This window comes from Podarcis liolepis (genome assembly GCF_965112155.1).
Source record: "Podarcis liolepis genome assembly, chromosome: 12".
Lineage (NCBI taxonomy): Eukaryota > Metazoa > Chordata > Lepidosauria > Squamata > Lacertidae > Podarcis > Podarcis liolepis.
In genome coordinates this window covers 1,326,757-1,349,035 of record NC_139563.1, presented here as the reverse complement: position 1 = coordinate 1,349,035, position 22,279 = coordinate 1,326,757, and the positions used below count along the sequence as shown (strand labels likewise).

The 22,279-nt window shown below is 48.8% G+C and overlaps 2 protein-coding genes across 4 annotated transcripts in view; both read right to left on the bottom strand.

Annotated features, from left to right (window-relative positions):
• Positions 1-2,027, bottom strand: part of LOC310689259 (uncharacterized protein) — a 163,963-nt gene extending 161,936 nt beyond the window's left edge. The window contains exon 1 of the mRNA XM_083466701.1: positions 1,946-2,027. The gene's annotated coding sequence lies outside the window, so the exon portion shown is untranslated. The remainder of the gene's footprint in view (positions 1-1,945) is intronic.
• A 2,906-nt stretch (positions 2,028-4,933) lies between these two features.
• On the bottom strand, positions 4,934-17,453 carry LOC310689310 (uncharacterized protein). Of its 3 annotated transcripts, XM_083466867.1 has the most exons (8): positions 17,102-17,453; positions 15,724-15,993; positions 13,200-13,308; positions 11,566-12,209; positions 11,301-11,382; positions 10,238-10,320; positions 9,389-9,515; positions 4,934-8,735 (listed from the first exon to the last, which is right to left on the bottom strand). In XM_083466867.1, exons 4-8 carry the CDS (start codon positions 11,980-11,982, stop codon positions 7,246-7,248), a joined length of 2,199 nt encoding a protein of 732 aa, XP_083322993.1. In that variant the 5' UTR covers positions 11,983-12,209; positions 13,200-13,308; positions 15,724-15,993; positions 17,102-17,453; the 3' UTR covers positions 4,934-7,245. The 3 variants fall into 3 exon arrangements, with proteins under 3 accessions (XP_083322993.1, XP_083322994.1, XP_083322992.1); XM_083466868.1 differs by lacking the exon at positions 15,724-15,993; XM_083466866.1 differs by lacking the exons at positions 13,200-13,308; positions 15,724-15,993.
• Between the last annotated feature and the right edge of the window lie 4,826 nt (positions 17,454-22,279).

Sequence of the window (22,279 nt, the reverse complement as noted above, 5' to 3'; positions counted from 1 at the left end):
AGGAGACACCCCCCCCTCCCCAGAGTGGTTTAACAATCCATCCTCCTTGCCAGGGAACTCAGATAATTGTCCCTTGGGCAAAGGGGGCTGGTGGAAGAGGGGGGCGCTGCCTGTTTCACCCCCAGCTGAGCTTTGCTTCCTTTCCTTGGATGGTGAGACCCCCAGGGGTTCTGAGAAGGGCTTTCTGTTAAGTCTCCAAAGGTTCTCAGGACATCTGAGCAATGGCTGCATGTCTGAATGGGCGCACATGGGTTAGCCAGGAGTCTGGATTGCATCAGGAGGAACTCAGCATCAGAACAGAAGATGAGTTCCACAGGATTAGGCCAAAGGGCCCACTGTGGAGGGCAGAGCAGACCCACCCTGGCTCCCCTCTCCTCCTCCATGAATTTGCCTCCTTCTCCTCCTCTTAACAAACCTAGACAGTACCTTAAAAAGCAGAGACATCACCTTGCCGACAAAGGTCCGTATAGTTAAAGCCATGGTTTTCCCAGTCGTGATGTATGGAAGTGAGAGCTGGACCATAAAGAAGGCTGATCGCTGAAGAATGGATGCTTTTGAATTCTGGTGCTGGAGGAGACTCTTGAGAGTCCCATGGACTGCAAGAAGATCAAACCTCTCCATTCTGAAGGAAATCAGCCCTGAGTGCTCACTGGAAGGGACAGATCCTGAAGCTGAGGCTCCAGTACTTTGGCCACCTCATGAGAAGAGAAGACTCCCTGGAAAAGACCCTGATGTTGGGAAAGATGGAGGGTCCAAGGAGAAGGGGATGACAGAGGACGAGATGGCTGGACAGTGTTCTTGAAGCTACCAGCATGAGTTTGACCAAACTGCGGGAGGCAGTGGAAGACAGGGGTGCCTGGCGTGCTCTGGTCCAGGGGGTCACGAAGAGTCGGACACAACTAAACAACAACAACCTCATTTTAAAGCCATCCAGGTTGGTGACTTTACCTGCCTCCTGTGGGAGGGAGTTCCAAAGGTTTAATTCTGCAACGCAGGAATAAGCACTTTATTTCTCTGCTCTCCACCTTCTAACAATCCTTATTTATTTACTGCACAGTTCAGGTTTTCATTTTCACTGTGTATTTAATGTCCGAATGTTTCCGTCTGGCTACCACCTCTGGTAATAAATGTGACCTGTGCATCAGTGTGAATTGGGTTTATTTGCATGACTTTTCCCCTGACCCAAAGCCCAGCCCTCGCCCCCTCCCCCCCCCCAAAGTGGCCAGCGGCCCCCGGAGGAGCAGCGTTGCAGACGAGGAGCTCTCCTTGGCTTTGCAGAGAGGAAGGCGTGGAGGGGGACCCTCTGCTCCCTGATCTGGTGGGTCCTCCATGCATGAGCCGAACAGCCCCCCCCATGCCCCCTCCCCCTGCAGCCCCGGGACCCCCCTTCTCCCCAATGCACCACAGGGGGAAGAGAGGGGAGACTCACCAGATCCCAGGAGGGGCCCCCGAGGCGGCATTTGAAGAGGGATCTCCCTATGCAAGCGGGGGGGGGGGGCTGCAGGGAGAAGGTTTAGCTCTTGGGGGGGAACACCTGCCCCCTCCTTTATTTCCTCTCCTCTCTAGGAATCCAGCTCAGCTCCTTTTAACCCTTGCAAAGCCGAGCGGAGCAAGCTCGCCCCTCGCCCCGTCCCTCTGGAAAGCAGGAGTCCCGGAGGAGCCCCGGGCATCGCGCACACCCGGAGGAGAGGCTTCATTTTTGGGGGGCCCCTCCTGGCTGTGCTCTGAGCTGCCCCCTCCCTTGGTCAGGAACGGGAGGAGCAGCTGGCAGGGAAAAGGCTCTGCAAGAAGCAGGAGTCGCCTTCCTAGAATCCAAAATGCCAGAGACACCTGGCTGCGAAACCTCTTCTCGGGAAGGGACCGCCAGGGGTCATCTAGTCCAACCCCTTCGTGCAAGGAGCATCCTCTGCAGACGCGCCCCCCCCCCGCGCCTCTGCTTACTAACTTACAGGGGAGGAGAGCCCACCACCGCCAGACTCAGAGAAATAGGAGAGCCGGGACCCCGCAAGGCCATCTAGTCCAGCCCCCGGCCAGGCCAGGCCCTCGCTCGCTCCCCCGCCCCTCTCTGGTTCTCAAGCGCCGGAGGCGGAACCTTCGCGCGCGGGCCCTGCCGCCCAGGGGGACGCCTTTCCTGAGGGACGCGGAGCGCCTTCCGCCTCCGCCTCGCTCTGCCTCTCGTGTCATGGCGGCGGGGATGGGGGAGAATAGAGCAGCTTCAAGCAGGTGCTCTATAGCAGAAGCGGTTTGTTAAGCCTCCTAAGTCGAGAGCTTAGAGCCCCACTCTCTTGGGGGCCCCCAAAAAAATTATAAGGAAAAAATAACCTGGATGTGCATTTCCAAAATATAAGATAAAAAACAAATAAAATAAAACCTCCATACAGCAACCGTGTTTTGTGTTGTGTAGGCTCCAATTTGTTATGTGCAAATGGCTTCAGATACCTCCTCCTCCTCCTTCTTCTTCAGCGATCCCTCGTAGCAGAGTAAGATTGTCCTCCATAAACACGGTTTTAACAATGAGCCCATAAGTGACTGTGGAGGCCATATAGCAGATCAACACAAAAAACAGCAACAATTTGTTGTTGGCAAAAGGACAGCTGGACATAGAAAGTACCTTCAGTAGCTTAAAGGTAAAGGGACCCCTGACCATTAGGTCCAGTCGTGGCCGACTACGGGCTTGTGGCGCTCATCTCACTTTATTGGCCGAGGGAGCCGGCGTACAGCTTCCGGGTCATGTGGCCAGCAGGACTAAGCCGCTTCTGGCGAACCAGAGCAGCGCACGGAAACGCCGTTTACCTTCCCGCCGGAGCGGTGCCTATTTATCTACTTGCACTTTGATGTGCTTTCGAACTGCTAGGTTGGCAGGAGCAGGGACTGAGCAACGGGAGCTCACCCCATCGCGGGGATTCGAACTGCCGACCTTCTGATCAGCAAGTCCTAGGCTCTGTGGTTTAACCCACAGTGCCACCCGCGTCCCTTCAGTAGCTTAGGGCCTCATCAAACCTCAATCCAGCCCTCCTCTTAACACTAGTTGTACAATTCCTGTCTCCCTGGAAGAAAGCCCCACTAAGGGCAACAGGTCTTAAGTGTTGATGGGATTGCAACCTAAAGCACCTTGCAGAACAGCAGTGGACTTTTAAAGAGTGGAAAGCCCTCCTCCTTTGGGGCAAGAGATTCTTCATCCTTGAAGAAGACAGGACAAAGGTGTTCACACAATATGCAAAAGTCGTACCTTGCCACGATGATGATAGGCATCTTGATCAATGGCTGAGTTTACATCACAGTCCTAAGCATTTCTGCCCAGAAGCAAATTCCTCTGAGCAATGGGACCAAGTGTAGAATAAGAGTTTGGGATTACAGCCTTAAACTGCTCTAAATATACCTGGATGGGGTCTGAGCCAACCATGCCAAAATAGAGGCCTGCCTTGGATGAGATCTGTCTCTGTTATTGGAGCAGGCAGGTTTGCCCCCTATTATCACAGAGATCTCCGATTGTGGGGCAGAGTTGTCTCCCCTGTTTGCACTCCCTCTGGGCACTCTCAGAGTCTGTTTTGCAGTTCATGGAGGCTGTTTCTACGGATGCAGTACTAATAGCTGCTTCCGTCCCAATGAAAGCGGCATTATCCACATATCAAGTCCTGGAGCAGGGTTTCCCAGCTGTTTTTGTACTACAATTCCCATCAGCCACAGGGGATGATGGGAGTTGTAGTCCAAAACCAGCTGGAGACCCAAGTTTGAGAAACGCTGCACTACAGCAAAGGGTCAATACAAACACAGTAGAATATACAACTGAAATGTTACGTTTATTTTACTACTGATACTGTATTTGAGTTACTAATGAGTTCTTGTTTTATTTTGGCTTGTGTCATGAACCATTAGATCTCCTTTTTATAGCAGCATCACTGGGCAGCTGTTAACATGGACAAATGGCAAAGTGCAGTCCTAACTGGTCCAGTCCATAAAAGCCTCACCTACCACAATCCTCACCACCACGGCTCCAGTTTTGCTTCACTGTTAAGTGATGTATTTTAGTGTCAATATTTGCACGTTCTTTTTCTTCCAATAGTGAGTGCAAAAGACCAATGTCTGTTGCGACAAAGCCTCCTTCGAATGTGTATATGTACCAGAGCTTCACAGCCTAAGCTACCTCACAGGGTAGATTAAATGAGGAGGGGGAGAGCCATGTAGCCCCACCTCCAGCTCCTTGGAGAAAAAAGTGGTACATAAATGCAATAAATGAATTTCAATAGGGACAAATGTCAGATTCTGCACTTAGGCAGGAAGAACCAGCTGCACCAATATAAGACAGGGGGAACCTGTCTTGGCAACAGCACATGTGAAAAGGATCCAGGGGTCTTGGGAGACCATAAGCTGAATCCACAATGTGATTTCTTGGATACTTGAAGCCCCTTAAGAGTAACGTATCTTCATACTTCAAAATAGTTTTAGCCCATTTATTTTTTGTTGAATATTCATTAATTTGTATCCAGTTCCATAGCTTCTGAACCCATTCCTGTAGGCCAAGATGTATCATACTAACTTAGAAATACCATTCCTTCAATTTTCGCTTCTTCCATTCCACTTGGTGTGTCCAAAACAGTAATCCATGGGGTTTGTTCCATGAATTGGTGTTTCTCCCTGTTCAGATTTGCTCCGGCACTGCCCCCCACGCCTGCGCCCCCTTCCCACTTGAGCCAAGGTGCACAGCTTTGACCTGAGTCTTTACTGGGGTCTTCACCAAACACCCCCTTTAGTCTGTCTGTCATCACAGAGAACTCTTATCTGAACTCTTCACCCCTAACATAGCAAAGGAGGTGGTGTGCAGTGGAATGCAACTCATAGATAGATGATAGCTAGCTAGCTAGCTAGATAGATAGATAACAAGGGTTCCCAGGTAACTTTGTGTACATAAATGCATGCTTTCAAATGTTCCTGGTTTGTTTGTTTTTTTAAATAGTTTATTTATTTTATTATATATGTACACCGCCCTTCCCCCGCAGATCTCAGGGCAATACACAACATAAATATACAATATAAAAACACCAAGTGCATGATGATAAAAACAAGAACAGGAAACAAATCACAAAGACCCCACCTCTTCCCCCAACTGTAACAAGGGGTAAAGGTAAAGGGACCCCTGACAGTCGCGGACAATTCTGAGGTTGTGGCGCTCATCTCGCTCTATAGGCCGACGGAGCCGGCCTTTGTCTGCAGTCAGCTTCCAGGTCACGTGGCCAGCATGACTAAGCCACTTCTGGCGAACCAGAGCAGCGCGCAGAAATGCCGTTTATCTTCCCGCCGGAGTGGGACCTATTTATCTACTTGCACTTTGACGTGCTTTCGAATTGCTAGATTGGCAGGAGCAGGGACCGAGCAACGGGAGCTCACCCCGTCGCAGGGATTCGAACCGCCGACCTTCTGATCGGCAAATCCTAGGCTCTGTGGTTTAGACCACAGCGCCACCCACATCCCTAACAAGGGGTATTATAAGGCTGTTCCTTTACTGCTAATCTACCCAATGCAACACTGCTTCAAAACAACCACTACTTTCACTCTCCACCTGTCTCTACTGAAGCGACTATAGACCATCTCAGGAGAGCTGCTCCCTGCCTTGCAGGCCTTTTCCCACCTGGCCTGGGAGGACTGATGGACTGACTCCAGCTGCAATGGCTGAGCCTGTTGAACAGTCTCTGGGGCTTTGGGGTGAGGGGTTGTCGCTGTCGAGTTTTTTGTATCTTTATTATTTTACTATTTATTGAATTTATATACCGCCCTATACCCAGAGGTCTCTGGGCGGTTCACATAAAAAGATCACAGTATATAAAATAAAAGCAATAATCTAATAATACTCCCCCCCAAAAAGAGCTACATTTTAAAAGGGTATTGGATGTTAACCAAAGGCCTTGGTTAAAAAGGACCACTTTTGCCTGGCACCTAAAGGTGTATAATTCCCTGAGGAGAGCATTCCACAGACGGGGAGCCACTGCAGAGAAGGCCCCATTCTTGTGTCGCCACCCTCCAGACCTCTCAAGGAGGAGGCACACGAAGGAGGGACTCAGAAGATGATCTCAGGGTCTGGGTGGGTTCATATGGAAAAAGTCAGTCCTTGAGGTATTACGGTCCTGAGCCATTTACAGCTTTATAGCTCAAAACTAACACTTTGAATTGGGCCCGGAAACTAATCGATAGCCAGTGCAGTCGGACCAGGATCGGTGTAATATGCTCAGACCATCTTGCTCTGGTGAGCAACCTGGCCGCTGAATTCTGCACCAGCTGAAGTTTCCGAACCGAATCTTTATCTTAGATCTTGTTGTGATTTATGTGAAAACTGCTGTTTGGTGCTTTCAAACTCGGAGCCAATAATCTCCCACTTTAGCATTCCTAACCCCCCCCTCCACTCCCTAGCTAAAATTTCCTTAAAACCACCATTCTACTTACTTACCACTATTACATTAATTACTTTGAGACAGGTGTATACAACTTTAAATACAAAACACCAGAACACTGCACACAAAGATTAAGGAGATGCACAAGCATGCACGTTTTCCAAGAGTGTTACTAGAGAGCAAGTGATTAGGTATAGTGATAAGGGTTTCAGGAACCCTGGGAGACTTGGGTTCAAATCCCAATTTGGCCATGAAGCTGAATAAATGGATTTCAAATAGGACAAATGTCAGGTTCTGCAGTTAGGCAAGAAGAACCAGTTGCACAAATAATAAGGTGGGGTATCCTGGCTTGCCACAAGCTGAACATGAGACAACAAAGTGATGCAGCAGCAAATTCACTTAATGCTATTCCAGGCTGCATCAACAGAAGTCTAGTGTCCCGATCGAGGGAAGTAATAGGACCAAACTATTCTGCCTTCCTCAGACCACACCTGGAATCCACTGTTCAGTTCTGGGCACCACAATTTAAGAAGGATATTGACAAGTTGGAATGTGTTCTGAGGAGAGTGACCAAGATCATCAAGGTTCTGGAAACCAAGCCTGATGAGGAACAGTAACGGTATTTGGGTATGTACTGAAAAAGAGAAGAGATGATAGGCATCCTCAAATATCTAAAAAGCTATCACATAGAAGATAGAGCAAACTTGTTTTCTCCTGCTCTGGAGGGTAGGACATGAACCAATGGATTCAGGTTACAAGAAAGCAGATTCCAACTAAAAATGAGGGGAAACGTTCTGATGGAAAGAGGTGAATTGGACTAGATGACCCCTGGGGTCCCTTCCAACTCTACAATTCTTTGATTCTACCCGATGTGAGTTCTTTGATGGGAAATGAGATGGGTTCTCTGACTGAACCTCTTTCCACATTTCAAGCACTGATATGGTTTCTCCCCTGTATGAGTTCTTTCATGGGAAGTGAGATGGGCACTCTGACTGAATCTTTTCCCACATTTCAAGCACTGATAGGGTTTCTCCCCTGTGTGAATTCTTTGATGGGAAGTGAGACTTTCTTTCCGACCGAAGCCCTTTCCACATTCCAAACACTGATACGGTTTTACCTCACTGTGAATATATTTATGTCGACGGAAGTTTGTGATTGTATTAAAGCTCTTTCCACATTCCAGACACTGATATGGTACCTCCCCTGTATGAATAATTTGATGGGAAATTAGGCTTAGTTTTTGGGTGAAGCTCTTTCCACATTCCAAGCACTGATAGGGTTTCTCCCTGCTGTGAATTATTTGAGGTGAAGAGAGACTTTCCTTCTGATCGAACATCTCTGAACTCTCCAAATACTGATATGGTTTCTCCACTGTGTGGATTTGGTTGTGGTCTCCATTAAGATTAGAACCCGCAATGAAGCTCTTTCCATATTCCAAGCACTGAAATGGTTTCTCCCCAATATGAAATATTTTGTGGGAAGAGAGTTTGGCACTATGACTGAAGCTCTTCCCACAATCCAAGCACTGATACAGTTTCTTCCCTGTATGAATTCTTTGATGGCCCTTGAGATGGGAACTCTGACTGAAACTTTTCCCACATTCTGAGCAGAGATACGGTTTCTCCCCTGTATGAATTCTTTCATGGGATGTGAGATGGGCTCTCTTACTGAAGCTCTTTCCACATTCTGAGCAGAGATAAGGTTTCTCCCCAGTATGAATACTTTGATGGACCGTGAGACCAGGCCTGTGACTGAAGCACTTTCCACATTCCAAGCACTGATATGGTTTCTCCCCTGTATGAATTCTTTGATGGACCGTGAGGCTGGAACTCGCATTGAAGCTCTTTCCACATTCTAAGCACTCATAGGGTTTCTCTCCTGTATGGATTCTTTGATGGGAAATGAGGTTGGCTGTCCGACTGAACTTCTTTCCACATTCTATGCACTGAAAGGGTTTCTCCCCGGTATGAAATCTTTGGTGGGAAGTTAGATTGGCACTCTGACTGAACCTTTTCCCACATTGCAAGCACTGATACGGTTTCTCTCCTGTATGAAATCTTTGGTGGGAAGTGAGATGGGTGCTCCGACTGAAACGCTTTCCGCATTCTAAGCACTGATATGGTTTCTCCCCAGTATGAATAATCTGGTGGCCCTTGAGGTGGGCACGCTGCCCAAAACTTTTTCCACATTCCAAGCACTGATATGGCTTATTCCCAATGGGAATGTTTTGAAGGGAAGTGGAATGGGAGCTCTGAAAGAGGTTCTCCCAGCAATCTGAATATATATATGGATTTTCCACTATTTGGATTTCGTCATGCTCTTCCTCGTTCTTAATTAGCAATTCATCACCACCTGCAACAAAGGGAGAAATTGATTACATATCCTCAGGAAAAAATGCAGTCCCAAACTATTGAACAATGCTCATGAAGGCTTGTGATAGAGGAAAAACTGAAGGTCTTACCCCAGGGTTCACTGCTGTTGACTGGCAATACATATTTATTGATTTTGCTTGGCCCAGTCATATAATTTGTGCCATTTCAAATGTCAGTAATCTCGTTGGTCAACCAAAAATGTGGGAAGCATAAACCAAAATAAAAAATGTGACAGAATCTGCTTCAAGTTCCCTAACAACTCTGAAGCCTACATTTAAAAGGGCAGGGCAGTTAGGCCAGGCTATTCATAGTTTAAGAAGACAGATAATTCAAGGGTAGCTGTGGGGGTGTCAGAATCACATAAAGATATATACAGTGGACGCTTGGGTTGCGAACGTGATCCATGCGGGATGCACGTTTGCAACCCGCAGCGTTTGCAACCCGCGCCTGCGCACGTGTGGGTTGAGATTCAGCACTTCTGCGCATCCGCCGAAACCCGGAAGTAACCCGTTCTGGTACTTCCACGTTTTGGCAGTCAGTAACCCAAAAAACCGCAACCTAAAGCAGCTGTAACCCGAGGTATGACTGTATCGCATTTCAAAACAGATATTATGATCAAATGGGCAGTCTTACTGAGAGAGTCCATGATCCCACGATTCTCCTCCATGACTTCCTTATGCAGAGCTCTCTGGTCAGGATCCAGCAACACCCACTCCTCGTCCGTGAAATAAACAGCTACATCTTCGAAGCACACCAGACCCTAAAAGAAGAAGAAAAATGTCTTGCTGTCAGACAGCATAAAGATTATCTTCCACATGTCGTTCTGCTGTTTTCTGCCTGTTAACTGCTATGTAGTTTTAATGGGATTGTTTTGCTGTACATTTTAATTATGGATGCTTATTTTAACGTCTCAATGGAATTCTCTTATTGCATGTTTTAATGATGGATTTAACTTGGGGTAAATGGGTAGAACTCCATGTAGTGTTCCTCAAAGCATTCTGTCTGTGCAAGTTTGCCAAACGGAGGGGTCTCCTCTTTGCTCTCCCTGTGCCCTTTTCTGGGCTGGGGAGAATCTTCCCAGTGCCCTAATGCCAACTTCAAAGGGCACATGTGGGCACAGGGGAAAGTGAGGGGGGCGGGGACGGAGAAGCTCCATTGTGTAACTGATGGGGCTGCTTAGGTGAATCCTGGCCACTGTTTCGCATGGTTTGTCAACTGCTTAGAAGCTTTTTTAGCATTAAATGATATAAATAAAACTGAAGCTACTGATGAATAGTACTAGCAACATTCAGAAGGCTAGTGAACGTGAGGTGGTTGTTCATCATTCTCAGCACATAAACCTTCTGGAATGGCATTTTAAGCCTTTGTTAAGGGCAGTTTTGACAGAAGTCAAGAGATGAGTGAAAGAGATTCGTTGAGGCCCAGAGAACCCTGGCTGCCCCCTCTCTCGGCCTCTTTGCCCCAAGCAATCCTTCTCCCTACCTGGTCTGGTTCCAGAGCTGCTGCTTCCCCTCCACCAGCATAAGAAGATGGATGAGGAAGTCTTGCCAGCATCCTTGTGTCACCTGACGGAGGTAAGTAGGAAGCCATGAGTGAATCAGGGCATCTCTAACTACAGCTTGGCCATAAAAAAAGCCTCACCTGCTGCATGCATGGGGCTGTTTGTAGCCATTTCGTATTTAAGCTGTGTAAAAATACATAATAATAATAACAATGATAACAATATTAGTAGTATAATTTATACCCTGCCCATCTGGCTGGGTTTCCCCAGCCACTCTGGGTTGCTTACAGTATATTTAAAACATAATAAAGCATCAAACATTAAAAACTTCCTGATACAAGGCTGCCTTCAGATGTCTTCTAAAAGCTGTATAGTTCGTAATCTCCTTGACATCTAAACGGAGGGTGTTCCACAGGGAGGGTGCCACTACTGAGAAGGCCCTCACTGGTTCCCTGTTGCTTCACTTCTTGCAGGGAGGGAACCGCCAGAAGATCCTCGGAGGAGGACCTCAGTGTCCAAGCTAAGTGATGGGGGTGGAGAGGCCGTTTAGGGCTTTAAAGGTCAGCACCAACACTTTGAATTGTGCTCGGAAACATACTGGGAGCCAATGCAGGTCTCTCAGGACCGGTGTTATGTGGTCTTGGCAGTCACTCCCAATCACCAGTCTAGCTGCCACATTCTGGATTAATTGTACTTTCCAGGTCACATAGAGTGCATTGCAGTAGTCCAAGCGGGAGATAACTAGAGCATGCACCACTCTGGTGAGACAGTTTGTGGGCAGGTAGGGTCTCAGCCTGTGTACCAGATGGAGTTGGTGAATAGCTGCCCTGGACACAGAACTGACCTGCGCCTCCATGGACAGCTGTGAGTCCAAAATGACTCCCAGGCTGCGCACCTGGTCCTTCAGGGACAGAGTTACCCCATTCAGGACCACACCTGCCCACCCCGTCCCCCCAAAACAGTACTTCTATCTTGTCAGGATCCAACCTTAATCCGTTAGCCACCATCCATCCTCCAACCGCCTCCAGACATATTCCTCCTTACCCAGAGGCCTCTCTCTGGTGTCCAACGGAGTCCTCTCAACCTCAGAAGAATCTAAGGCCATTTCTGCAAATGGACCCTTCCCCTGAAAGAGCAAGGTTTAAAAACAGAGAATGGGGAGAATTAGAAAAAAGGCAGATGTAAACCCTAACCCTAAACTTCCTTGAATGCTTTCCAAAAAAAGGATAAGCCATTATTAGAAAATTAGGGGGTACTCTCCCTCCTGTTCAGAGCCCCTTGAGAGTATCCAGAGGCAAGTCTCTCTCACCTGCTTTCTCTCTGCCTGCTTCCTCTCCTCTGCCTGACTCAGGAGGAATCCTTCGGCCAGGGCCACCGCCTGGGAACTGGTCTCCGCTCCGCATTCCCTCACCCAGCTCTCCATCTGTGGTGGAAGGACAGCCAGGAACTGCTCCAAGATCACCAGGTCCAGCATCTCAGCTTTCGTGTGCCTTTCTGGCTTCAGCCACTGATGGTCAAAGTGGGAGAATCGACCACAAACCTCTCGGGGTCCATCAGTCTCCTGGTGGGACAACTGCCTGAACTGCTGGCTCTGCACATCTGAATGGAGAGTGTCCTCCTTACCCAGGATCTTCTGCACAGAGCTTTCCCAGCATCCCCCACTGCTCCCAGTTTGGATGATATGGCCTCTTCCTGCTTCAGGGCCGGCTGAGTCTTGCTCATCCATCTGGGCTGCCAGGAATCCCCCAAGAGATCGGAAGGAATCCTTTGGTCTTCTGCCAAGTTCTGTCTGTCCTAAGTAGAGCTGCTAGCAAATTCTACAAAAGGAAATACATTGTACCATAATAAAATTCATACACACGGTCTGGAGAATAAATAGGTTCCCTGGAGAAGAATGGAGGAGTCTTGCTAGGAAGCAGGCTGGACTCCACATCCCAGACTCTGAGCTTTCTCCTACAAAAGAAAAGGGAAGATGTAAGTTTCTAGCTCTTGGAAGGAAAGTTAATATGCAAAATGTGCAGGTAACAGAAGGGATTTCTGTTAAATGAATCCTCCTACTTGTGCCTTCCTTTCAGTGTTATCAATGAATGAATGGCGTCAAACTGAGATTGGCAGGCGACCCTCTTGGTCGTTTCAACACCCTCAGAGTTTGGAGTGTGCTGTGGCCCAAGACAGAGCATCCTGGGGGCGGTTCCCAGGTTGGGAAATTCCCTCCCCAGAGGCGTGTCTGGCTCCTTCCCCCCTTCACCAAGGCCTCTGACACCTGAGACAATCCAGACCCATCCTATTCCTATGGCTGTCATTTGTTTTAACTCTAAGATGGAATTTTACCACTGATATAACTTGTCCTGGGTAATAAATGGAGCAGAGGAACAGGCAAACCTTCCAGGGACACAGAACCAGGAACATGTTCAGTGTCAAGAACCAGGAAACAGAATAAAAATGTCACGGAAAGAGGCGGAATGGGGCAGACCAAAGGGGGGGGCTGCTTATAATAATAATAATAATAACAACAAGCTTTACAACAATAACATAAAGCCTCAAGTGGGGGGGGGACCTCAAGATACACATAGAATCTCAAGAAAGTGGGAGAGCCTGTGGGAATTGGCAGTGTCCTCCCTCCAAGATTTTAGCAGAACGAAGTGCACAAACATTACAGCATCATGAGAGAGAGAGAAATTATATGTTTATTGTTTTTCTATTTTACACTTAGAATATTCATTTGAACAACCTTAAAATATCAGTGACTTCCCTTCTTCTCCTTCCATGGTTCAATTTGCAAAACATAAATCCCCACATATCTTATATAAACTAAACCATTCAGTATTTCATTATTACATCCCTCAGAACTTATTTACACTGTTGAATTTATCTTAATGCTGCCAGTGTTTTCAAGTTTACACAATTTCCCCCCATATATTCCAGTCTTCTCTAAATGTATACAGTATTCTTCTTGTTCTCTTATTCTATAAGTCTGCAAGCTGGGCATATTCCGTCAACTTGAGTTGCCATTCTATTTTGGTTGGGACGTCACTGGTTTTCCATTTTGGGGCTAACAAAACACGGGTGGCAATAGTAGCATACATAAATAACCTTTTTCCATCTGAATTATCCCCAACGAAAAGGGCTCTAAAAGTACTTTTCCAAAACAAACAAACAAACATTTTTTCAATTCATTATAAATTATTTCCCAATACTCTTTTACAAGACCACCACATATGATGGAACGTACCCTCAGCCTCATTGTATCTCCATCACTTAGCTGATTCAGTCTTGTACATCTTAGCAAGTCTACGCAAAGTTAGATACCATCTGTGAATCATTTTCAGGTAGTTTTCTTTCAAGGAATAACATGCTGTGGACTTCAAATCGCTCTTCCATAGTTTCCCCCAGAGATTCAAATCTATATTATGTCTACTGCCCAGTGTGTCATGGAAGCTTCAACAAGCTCGCCTTTTGTTTCCCAAACTAATAACAGATTGTACATTTTAGATAAGAGTTTTTCTTCGTTTTGTAAAAGTTCTTTTTCAAAGTGTGAGCTTTGGTCCAAAAAACATTTTTTCCTGTCTGTTCTAAACATTTCATGTAACTGATGATATTGTAGCCAATCTGTCACATGGCTCCCTACACTTTCCATTGATTTCAGTTTAGGTTCCCCCTCTGTATAGTGTAGCAGTTCCCTGTAAGTTGCCCGTTGTCTGTCCATATTAACTCTCTTAATTGTAACAGCCCCAATAGGAGAGAGCCATAAAGATGTTTTCCTTTCCAGCAGATTTTTATATTTCTCCCCAACTCTATACCGATTCTGCCTAAGGATATAGTTAATAAAACTTTTATAAATTTTCACCTTCCCATACCAAAGACACACAGGCCAGCCGAATTTTAAGTCATGACCTTCTAAATCCAGGATGTCTGCCTCCAGAAACACCATTTGGCTCAGTGCGGTTGATCTGCACATTACAGTGGTACCCCGCAAGACGAACGCCTCGCGAGACGAAAAACTCGCAAAACGAAAGGTTTTTTCGTTTTCGAGTTGCCTCGCAAGACGAATTTCCCTATGGGCTTGCTTCGCAAAACGAAGCTTGCCCCGGGGACAGCGGGTCTTCTCTTTTGAAGCAAGGGGCTGCGGGGAGATCGCTTCTCCCCACCGCCCCTTGCTTCAAAAGAGGTCCGGGGACAGCGGGAAGCGAAGCGCTTCTTCCCCGCTGCCCCCGGACGTCTTTTGCAGCAAGCGGCTGCAGGGAGATCGCTTCAAAGGAGGTCCCGGACCTCTTTTGAAGCAAGCGGCTGCGAAGCTGGGCGGGGGGCGGGAACACCTGCCCCAGCCACCCCGCTTCGGAACGCTGCTCCAAAGCGGGGGGGGGGCGGGAACACCTGCCCCAGCCGCCGGGCTTCGTAGCGCTGCTGCGAAGCCGGGCGGGGGGCGGGAACACCTGCCCCAGCCACCCCGCTTCGGAACGCTGCTCCGAAGCGGGGTGGGGGGGCGGGAACACCTGCCCCAGCCGCCGGGCTTCGTAGCGCTGCTGCGAAGCCGGGCGGGGGGGCGGGAACACCTGCCCCAGCCACCCCGCTTCGGAACGCTGCTCCGAAGCGGGGTGGGGGGGCGGGAACACCTTCTGAAGGCGGGCGGGGGGCGAAAGTCTTTGTCCCCCCTGCCTGCCTTCCCAGGGGCTTTTAAATCGCCCTGGACAGCGGAGAGGTCCTCCGCTGTCCCGGGGCGATTTTAAAATGCCGCCCGCCAGCATTTTAAGATCGCCCGGACAGCGGAGAAGTCCTCCGCTGTCCCGGGGTTTTTTAAAATGCTGGGGGTGGGAAGAAAAGCCCTTGTCGTCCCCCCCCCAGCCTTCAGAAGAGGTACGGGGACAGACTGTCCCCGGACCTGGTCTGAAGGCGGTTTCCCTAGGAACGCATTAATTGATTTTCAATGCATTCCTATGGGAAACCGTGCATCGCAAGACGAAAAAACCGCAAGACGAAGAGACTTGCGGAACGAATTAATTTCGTCTTGCGAGGCACCACTGTACATTGTTTTATTGGTAATATAAAATAAAAAAACGACTCTGCCTCACACTTGACCTAAGCACAACTAACTCCAAGGGCTCCTGACTAGGCGTTCGGCCAGGAAATGTGGACTGTTACCTGTTAACTCTGCTCTCTCCTGTTTCCCCCTTTCCTGGTTTTAATTAAACCAATTCATGAACCAAGAACTCGTACACTAAGAATGATCCAGGTGTTGTAGACATTCCCATGAACTTATTGTGTGGTTTTTGTGATGCACAGATGACAACAGAACCCTCGGTCTATTTCTTTGTATCCTTTATTCCTCCTGTGAGCCTTGTTTATAAAACCCAATAAACCAGAATTCCAAAAAGGAAGGAAAGAGACAACACACACTCCCAGGTCCCCATATGCCCGGCATCTGCAAAGCAGGATTATCCCACTTTAGAGAGCACTGGCTTCCTCCTACCTAAGAATCCTGGGATCTGTACTTTCTTAAGGATGCGGAGAGCTGCTAGGAGACACCCTCCAAGTGCGCTTTAATAATCTGTCCTTTTTGCCAGGGACCTCGGGGAATTACAGATGGTGGGGAGAGGGTCTCCCAATAACTCTCAGCACTGGGGGGGGGGCTGCCTCTTTCACCCCCATCTCCTCTCCTGCCTTGGATTCCTTGGATGGGGAGACCTCCAGGGCTTCTCAGCGGGGCTTTCTGTTCAGCCTCCACAGATCCTGGGGACACCTGAAAGGCTGCATGTGTCAAAGTCTGGAGAAGACCCCTGTGGGATGAATGGGTGGTGGGGAAAGCTTTCCTTCTAACTGAAGGACAACAGAGGGTTGGCTTGCATCTGGAGGAACTCAGCATCAGAGAGTCCTGCGGGATGAGGCCAATGGGACTTCCTATTGAGTCCCCCCTCCTGTTCTTCCAGGGGCCTCTTCCAGGAAGCCCCCCAGCAACTTTCTCCATGCCTGTGGTTTTCCAGCAACTGGAGTTCAGAAGCATCTGAACTGAGGTCCAGCGCTGAGGGCCTTCTGGTGGTTCCCTCCCTGTGAGAAGCCAAGTTACAGGGAAACAGGCAGAGGGCCTTCTCTGTGGTGGCGCCTGCCCTGTGGAACCCCCTCCCACCAGATGTCAAAGAGAACAACAACTACCAGACTTTTAGAAGACATCTGAAGGCAGCCCTGTTTAGGGAAGCTTTTAATGTTTGATGTATTACAGTATTTTAATATCTCCTCCTCCATCACTTTGGTAGCAGCAACTAGCAGCAGATGCAGAGAATCTCCATCCTGGCGAAGATGCTTCAAAGCTCACTCTGGGACGCACAGAACTGCCACCCACATCCCTCTCCTCCTCCTCCCTGCACCCCTCTCCTCCTCTTTGGAAAGCCGTCTGGATTGGTGCCCATCCCATCCTCCAGTGGGAGGGAGTTCCCTCGGTTTAACTCTTTGCCCCATGACGCAGCTCTTTCTTTTGTCTGCCCTCGACTTTCCAACATCGGATGGCAAACGCCAGGCTTTCGTTGTTGTTGCTCTGCGTATCTTTTATGCCCGACTGTTTCCGTCTGGCTACAACCCCCGCAGACAAGTGTGACTGATTCACAAATCTGAAATGGGCTTATCTGCATTCCATTATGTTCTCCGCAAAATGGCAGCGTCTTGCCACCGTGGAAGAACAGAGTTGCAGAGCTCCTGCACACTCGCCCCCTCCCTATCTTTGCAGAGAGGAAGCGGGGAGGACCCTCTGCTTCCTGACTTGGGGGGCCCCCATTGCCTCAGCTGAACAGCCCCCCCATGCCTCTTTCCCCTGCAGCCCTGGGACCCCCCCGCCCCCGCTTCTCCCCCAGACTCACCAGATCCCGGAATGCGCCACGGAGGCAGCGCTTGCGCCGCAGACAAGACAAAAAGCACCAGCCTCCCTTTGCAGGGACGGGCTTTGCAAGGAGGTGCTTTTGCTCCGAAGGACCTGCCCCCCCCGCCGCCGCCGCCTTTATTTCCTCTCCTCTCTAGTAATCCAGCTCGGCTCCTTTTAACCCTTGGCAAGCCGGGGGCACCAAGCTCACCCCTCTTCTTCCTCTCTCCAAAGCAGAACTGTGCATTGCGCACACCCGGAGGAGAGGCTTTATTTGGGGGGGGGACCCTCCTGGCTGGGCTCTGAGCTGCTCCCTCCCTTGGCCAGAAACAGAAGGAGCAGCTGGCACTGGGGGAAATCTGTGCAAGGAGCAGGAATCGCCGTCCTAGAATCCTAGAATAAGAGAGGTGGAGGGCAAGGAGCAAGGAAACCCTCTCTGCAATTTGGAACACCAGTTTGCAAACTGTCACCATCGACCTGCTGAGCTTCCGCAAGGAGGGCACCTTCAGCATCATCACCACCCTCATTTTTAATTTGTATACTGTCTTTCTATCTTACAGTACTCAAGGTGGTTTACAACCTGAAGAAACAAAAAATGTACATCTTATAACAATCTAATGCAAGGTAAAAAGGTGATAATAAAACAAAACTTTAAAACAAGCAACCTACATCAAAAAAGGAACATTCAACGATCATTAAAAGGTAAAGGGACCCCTGACCATTAGGTCCAGTCGTGGCCGACTCTGGGGTTGCAGCGCTCATCTCGCTTTATTGGCCGAGGGAGCTGGCATACAGCTTCCGGGTCATGTGGCCAGCATGACTAAGCCACTTCTGGAGAACCAGAGCAGTGCATGGAAATGCTGTTTACCTTCCCGCCAGAGCGGTACCTATTGATCTACTTGCACTTCATGCTTTCGAACTGCTAGGTTGGCAGGAGCAGGGACCGAGCAACAGGAGATCACCCCGTCACGGGGATTCGAACCGCCGTCCTTCTGATCGGCAAGTCCTAGGCTCTGTGGTTTAACCCACAGCGCCACCCACATCCCTTCAACGATCATTAGAATAGTATAAAATAATAATAATATCAACATATAAAAGTTAAACAGAAATCCACTCAACAGTTACACTAATTTCTAAACTATAATCAATAAAACAACGGCAAGCCACAGTACATAAAATAATACAATACAAACTGAGAAGCAGAAACTAGAGGGTGGAGCAAGGCAGGTGGAAGGAGGCCTTACCTGATGAAGTCTCCCCTCTCACCTCTGGGACCTGGCTGGTGTCTCCTTGGAGCGACCTCCTCTCCAGGTGCCCATTGGACTCATACCAATCCCGGACCACGCTGGCCCACAACTGGACAGATGTGTAAGGATACCTTGAGGTGGTGCGCATGCTGCTTCTCAGCCCAAGTGCTCAGCACAGCTTACGGCAGGGTTTTCCAAACTCCCACCACCAAAAGCCACTTGAAAATTTCTGGCCACTTAATGATTTCACTCAGTTTATTGTAGCTTTTGTGGCAGAATCCCAGAATTGTAGAGTGGGAAGGGGCTCTGAAGATTTAGTCCAACGCCCTGCAATGCAGGAATATGCAGCTGTCCCAGAAACCATGACCTCAATGTTATCAGCCCCAGGCCCCAGCCAATGTTCTCTGCTAGAGGTTGCATGATATTTAATTGTATTTTTTTTATTGCTTCTTTTATATCTTACACATTGTAGTTTTTCATATATGCTGGATAAGAGAAGGAACTAAAATACAACTAAAAATCAATATGAATATTTACTGGGGTAGACGTAGCGTCCCCCATCTTCAGTGACAAAAAAGCAGGAACTATTTGTCTTCTTACTCCTGAGATCTGGCAGAATGAAATATGTGAACGCCACCTCCCAATATCTCAAGGGCTGTCTCATGGAAGATGGAGAAAGCTTGTTTTCTGCTGCTCCGGAGGGCAGGACCCGAACCCATGGCCTCAAGTTACAAGAAAGGAGATTGTGACTAAATATCAGGAAGAAGTTACTGGTAGGTAGCCGTGTTGGTCTGCCATAGTCAAAACAAAATTTAAAAAATCCTTCCAGTAGCACCTTAGAGAGCAACTAAGTTTGTTATTGGTATGAGCTTTCGTGTGCATGAACACTTCTTCAGATACACAGTGCGCATGCACATGAAAGCTCATACCAATAACAAACTTAGTTGGCCTCTAAGGTGCTACTGGAAGGAATTTTTTTATCAGGAAGAACTTTCTGTGGTAAGATGGTGGTGGATTTTGCTTCCTTGGAGGTTCCCCTTGTTAGGATATTTCCGTTCCACCTTAAAAGGGAGCAGGCTTTGTGAGTCACAGAGTCTGCGCATTTCATGTTCACAGGATGTTTATGTTTTCTGTTGCTTTCGTTTCTCTCTCGGTGCCTGAAACACTGAAGCAGGCAGTCATGTTTTTCTCTGTTCTGACTAACGCAGAATAAACTTATGAAAAATGCTCTCCTGCGTGCATCTTACGCTGTGCATTATCTGCTGATAAGAGCGTGCACCAGCCCTGGAATGTGGCAAGCTATATCTGGAGCTCGTGTCGCTAATTGCTGATACTGCATGTCTACGGGAGATCGATGGAAGTACGGAGGCGACGTGGGGCCATGATGGACTTTGTCTCCCTGGTAGTATCCCAACACCCCTGAGGAGACGGGTGAGGTTTCATAGCCAGATACCAGATGCTCACCAAAGGTTTTCCAGCTCCACAATAGTCCTACCCCACAAGGTTGGCGCAACCCCTAGAACCTTCTGCCTGGGAAGAGATGCAAGAGATTAATGCTCTGCACCAGAGCTTTTGTTCTATAGCTATTCTTAATGCCAAAGAGGATTCCCCCCCCCACTCCTCTTCCAACCCTCTCCCTCTAGGATGGGGTTGCCTACTTCTTGCAGAGCCTTTTCCCCGACCAGCTCCTCCTCCTGTTCCTGGCCAAGGGAGGGAGCAGCTCAGAGGCCAGCCAGGAGGGTCCCTCAAAATAAAGCATCTCTGGCTGTGCGCGATGCTCTGGGCTCCTCTGGAACTCCTGCTTTCCAGAGGAAGAGATGTGTGGCCTAGGTCGTCGTCGTCTTCTTCTTCTTCTTCTTCTCCTTCTCCTCCTTCTTCTGCATTGGGGAGAAGGGGGAGTCCCAGGGCAGTAGGGGTATGTGCATGCAGGGCCTGTTCACACACCTTCCAAGTGCCCCTATGTTCCAGGGCTGTCCCTGATTTAGAGAAGCTGTCCTGGTTTCTGAATTTATCCCGGAATGCCCCCTTTTCCCTTAAAGGTAAAGGGACCCCTGACCATTAGGTCCAGTCGTGACCAACTCTGGGGTTGCGGCGCTCATCTCGCTTTATTGGCTGAGGGAGCCGGCGTACAGCCTCCAGGTCATGTGGCCAGCATGACTAAGCCGCTTCTGGTGAACCAGAGCAGTGCACGGAAACGCCCTTTACCTTCCCGCCAGAGCGATACCTATTTATCTACTTGCACTTTGACGTGCTTTCAAACTGCTAGGCTGGCAGGAGCCATTTTCCCTTAGGACGTCCCTGTTTTCATTGGAGATGTGTTGGAGGGCGATGGAGCTATCCAACCCCCAAGCCGTCTGAAGGCAATCCTGCATAGGGAAGCATTTTTGCTTAACCTTTTATAATGTTTTCATATATGTTGGAAGCTGCCTAGAGTGGCTAGGGCACAGGATCCCTATTTGAATCAGTTGAGATGTTGGAGGGGATGTGTTTTGCCCATGCATGGGGGGACCCTGAAGTCAGGGAGCAGAGGGTCTTGCCCCCTTCCTCTCTGCAAAGCCAGGAAAGGTTCAAGGTAGGTTTCCTTTCATCCACTTTGGGGAGGGGGCCTCTGGGTGAGGACAGCAGTGCAGCCTGACTTATTGGCACCCACTCCGACAGAGCCAAGTGGGGCAGCCTGCCCACCGGCACAGCCATCGCCCCACAAGTGAGCCCCGACAGAACGAGCTCCATTGGCCCCATGCCCTCAAGGCCCCGTTCCTCCTCCCTGGGGGGTGCCCTGAGGACTGGCTGAATAGACAGACATAAAAATACACAAACAGTGAAAACGGAAACCTGACTCACGCAATAAATAAATAAGGAAGATGGAGGACCGAGAAAAGAAAAGGCTTCTTCTGCAGCGCAGAGTTAGACCTGGTTAGGGCGAGGAAACAAGCTGGGAGATGGCTGCAGTGGAGGAAAATTATGGTCTAATGCAAGCAAGACTGGTGAGGGTTCATCATGGAGCCTTCCTGGTGGCCGGGAGGGAAGCAAGGAAGCAGACTTTGCTGTCTCAATAATGCTCCACTTTAACTGCCATTAACCTTTTAGAAGGTATTAGGCACGGTTTCTGAGTGTTATGCATTTGTGAATCTCCCCCCTCTTACGCTACATTGCATCTCTCCTTACCTGGCCCTGAAAGTGGAACAAATGGCAGGATGTTTTAGCAGCAGAATGTAAATCAGCTCTCCGTGAAGCTATCTGAGACCCAAGAAGAGGATTTAGGGATGCTCTTCCTCACTGAAGGGGAGGTTGCCAGGGCAATGCTGGACACCCGAGACCTGAAATGGTCTAGTGGCCTGGGCACATGGGGCCACTCCAAGGTGATGGGGGCCCTTTCCTGGGGTAGGAGGGAGAGCAGCTCTTGAGGACCCCAGGATTAGAACCCCCCCCCCTCAGCCTGGTGTGAAAATTGTACTCAGTCAACCACAGTTCTAAATTCCTTCCTTGACCAAAAGCACCAAAAGGCAGGAGCAAACAGGCAGATTTATCTCACAGAAATCCCTTCGGTTGCCATCACATTTGGCGGGGTCACTTCCCTTCTAGGAGGGCTAGACACGGCCTGGAATCAACCCCCCACTGCTCCCAGTTTGATGGCATGGCCTCTTCCTGCTTCTGGGCCAGCGGAGTCTGGCTCATCCCCCTGGGCTCTCAGGAAGCCTCCAAGATATCAGAAGGAAGGAATCCCTTTTGTCTTCTGCCCAGTTCTGGCTGTCTTGAGTAGAGGGACCTCTACTTATTACAGTGTTTACGACCTATTTTGACGGGCATTAATGGTCCTGGCCCAACTGAACTGGCTGCCAATTAGCTTCCACACCCAATTCAAAGTGTCAGTTTTGACCTATAATGCCATTACCATTATTTTTATTATTTCTAACAATTCATGAAACCACAGT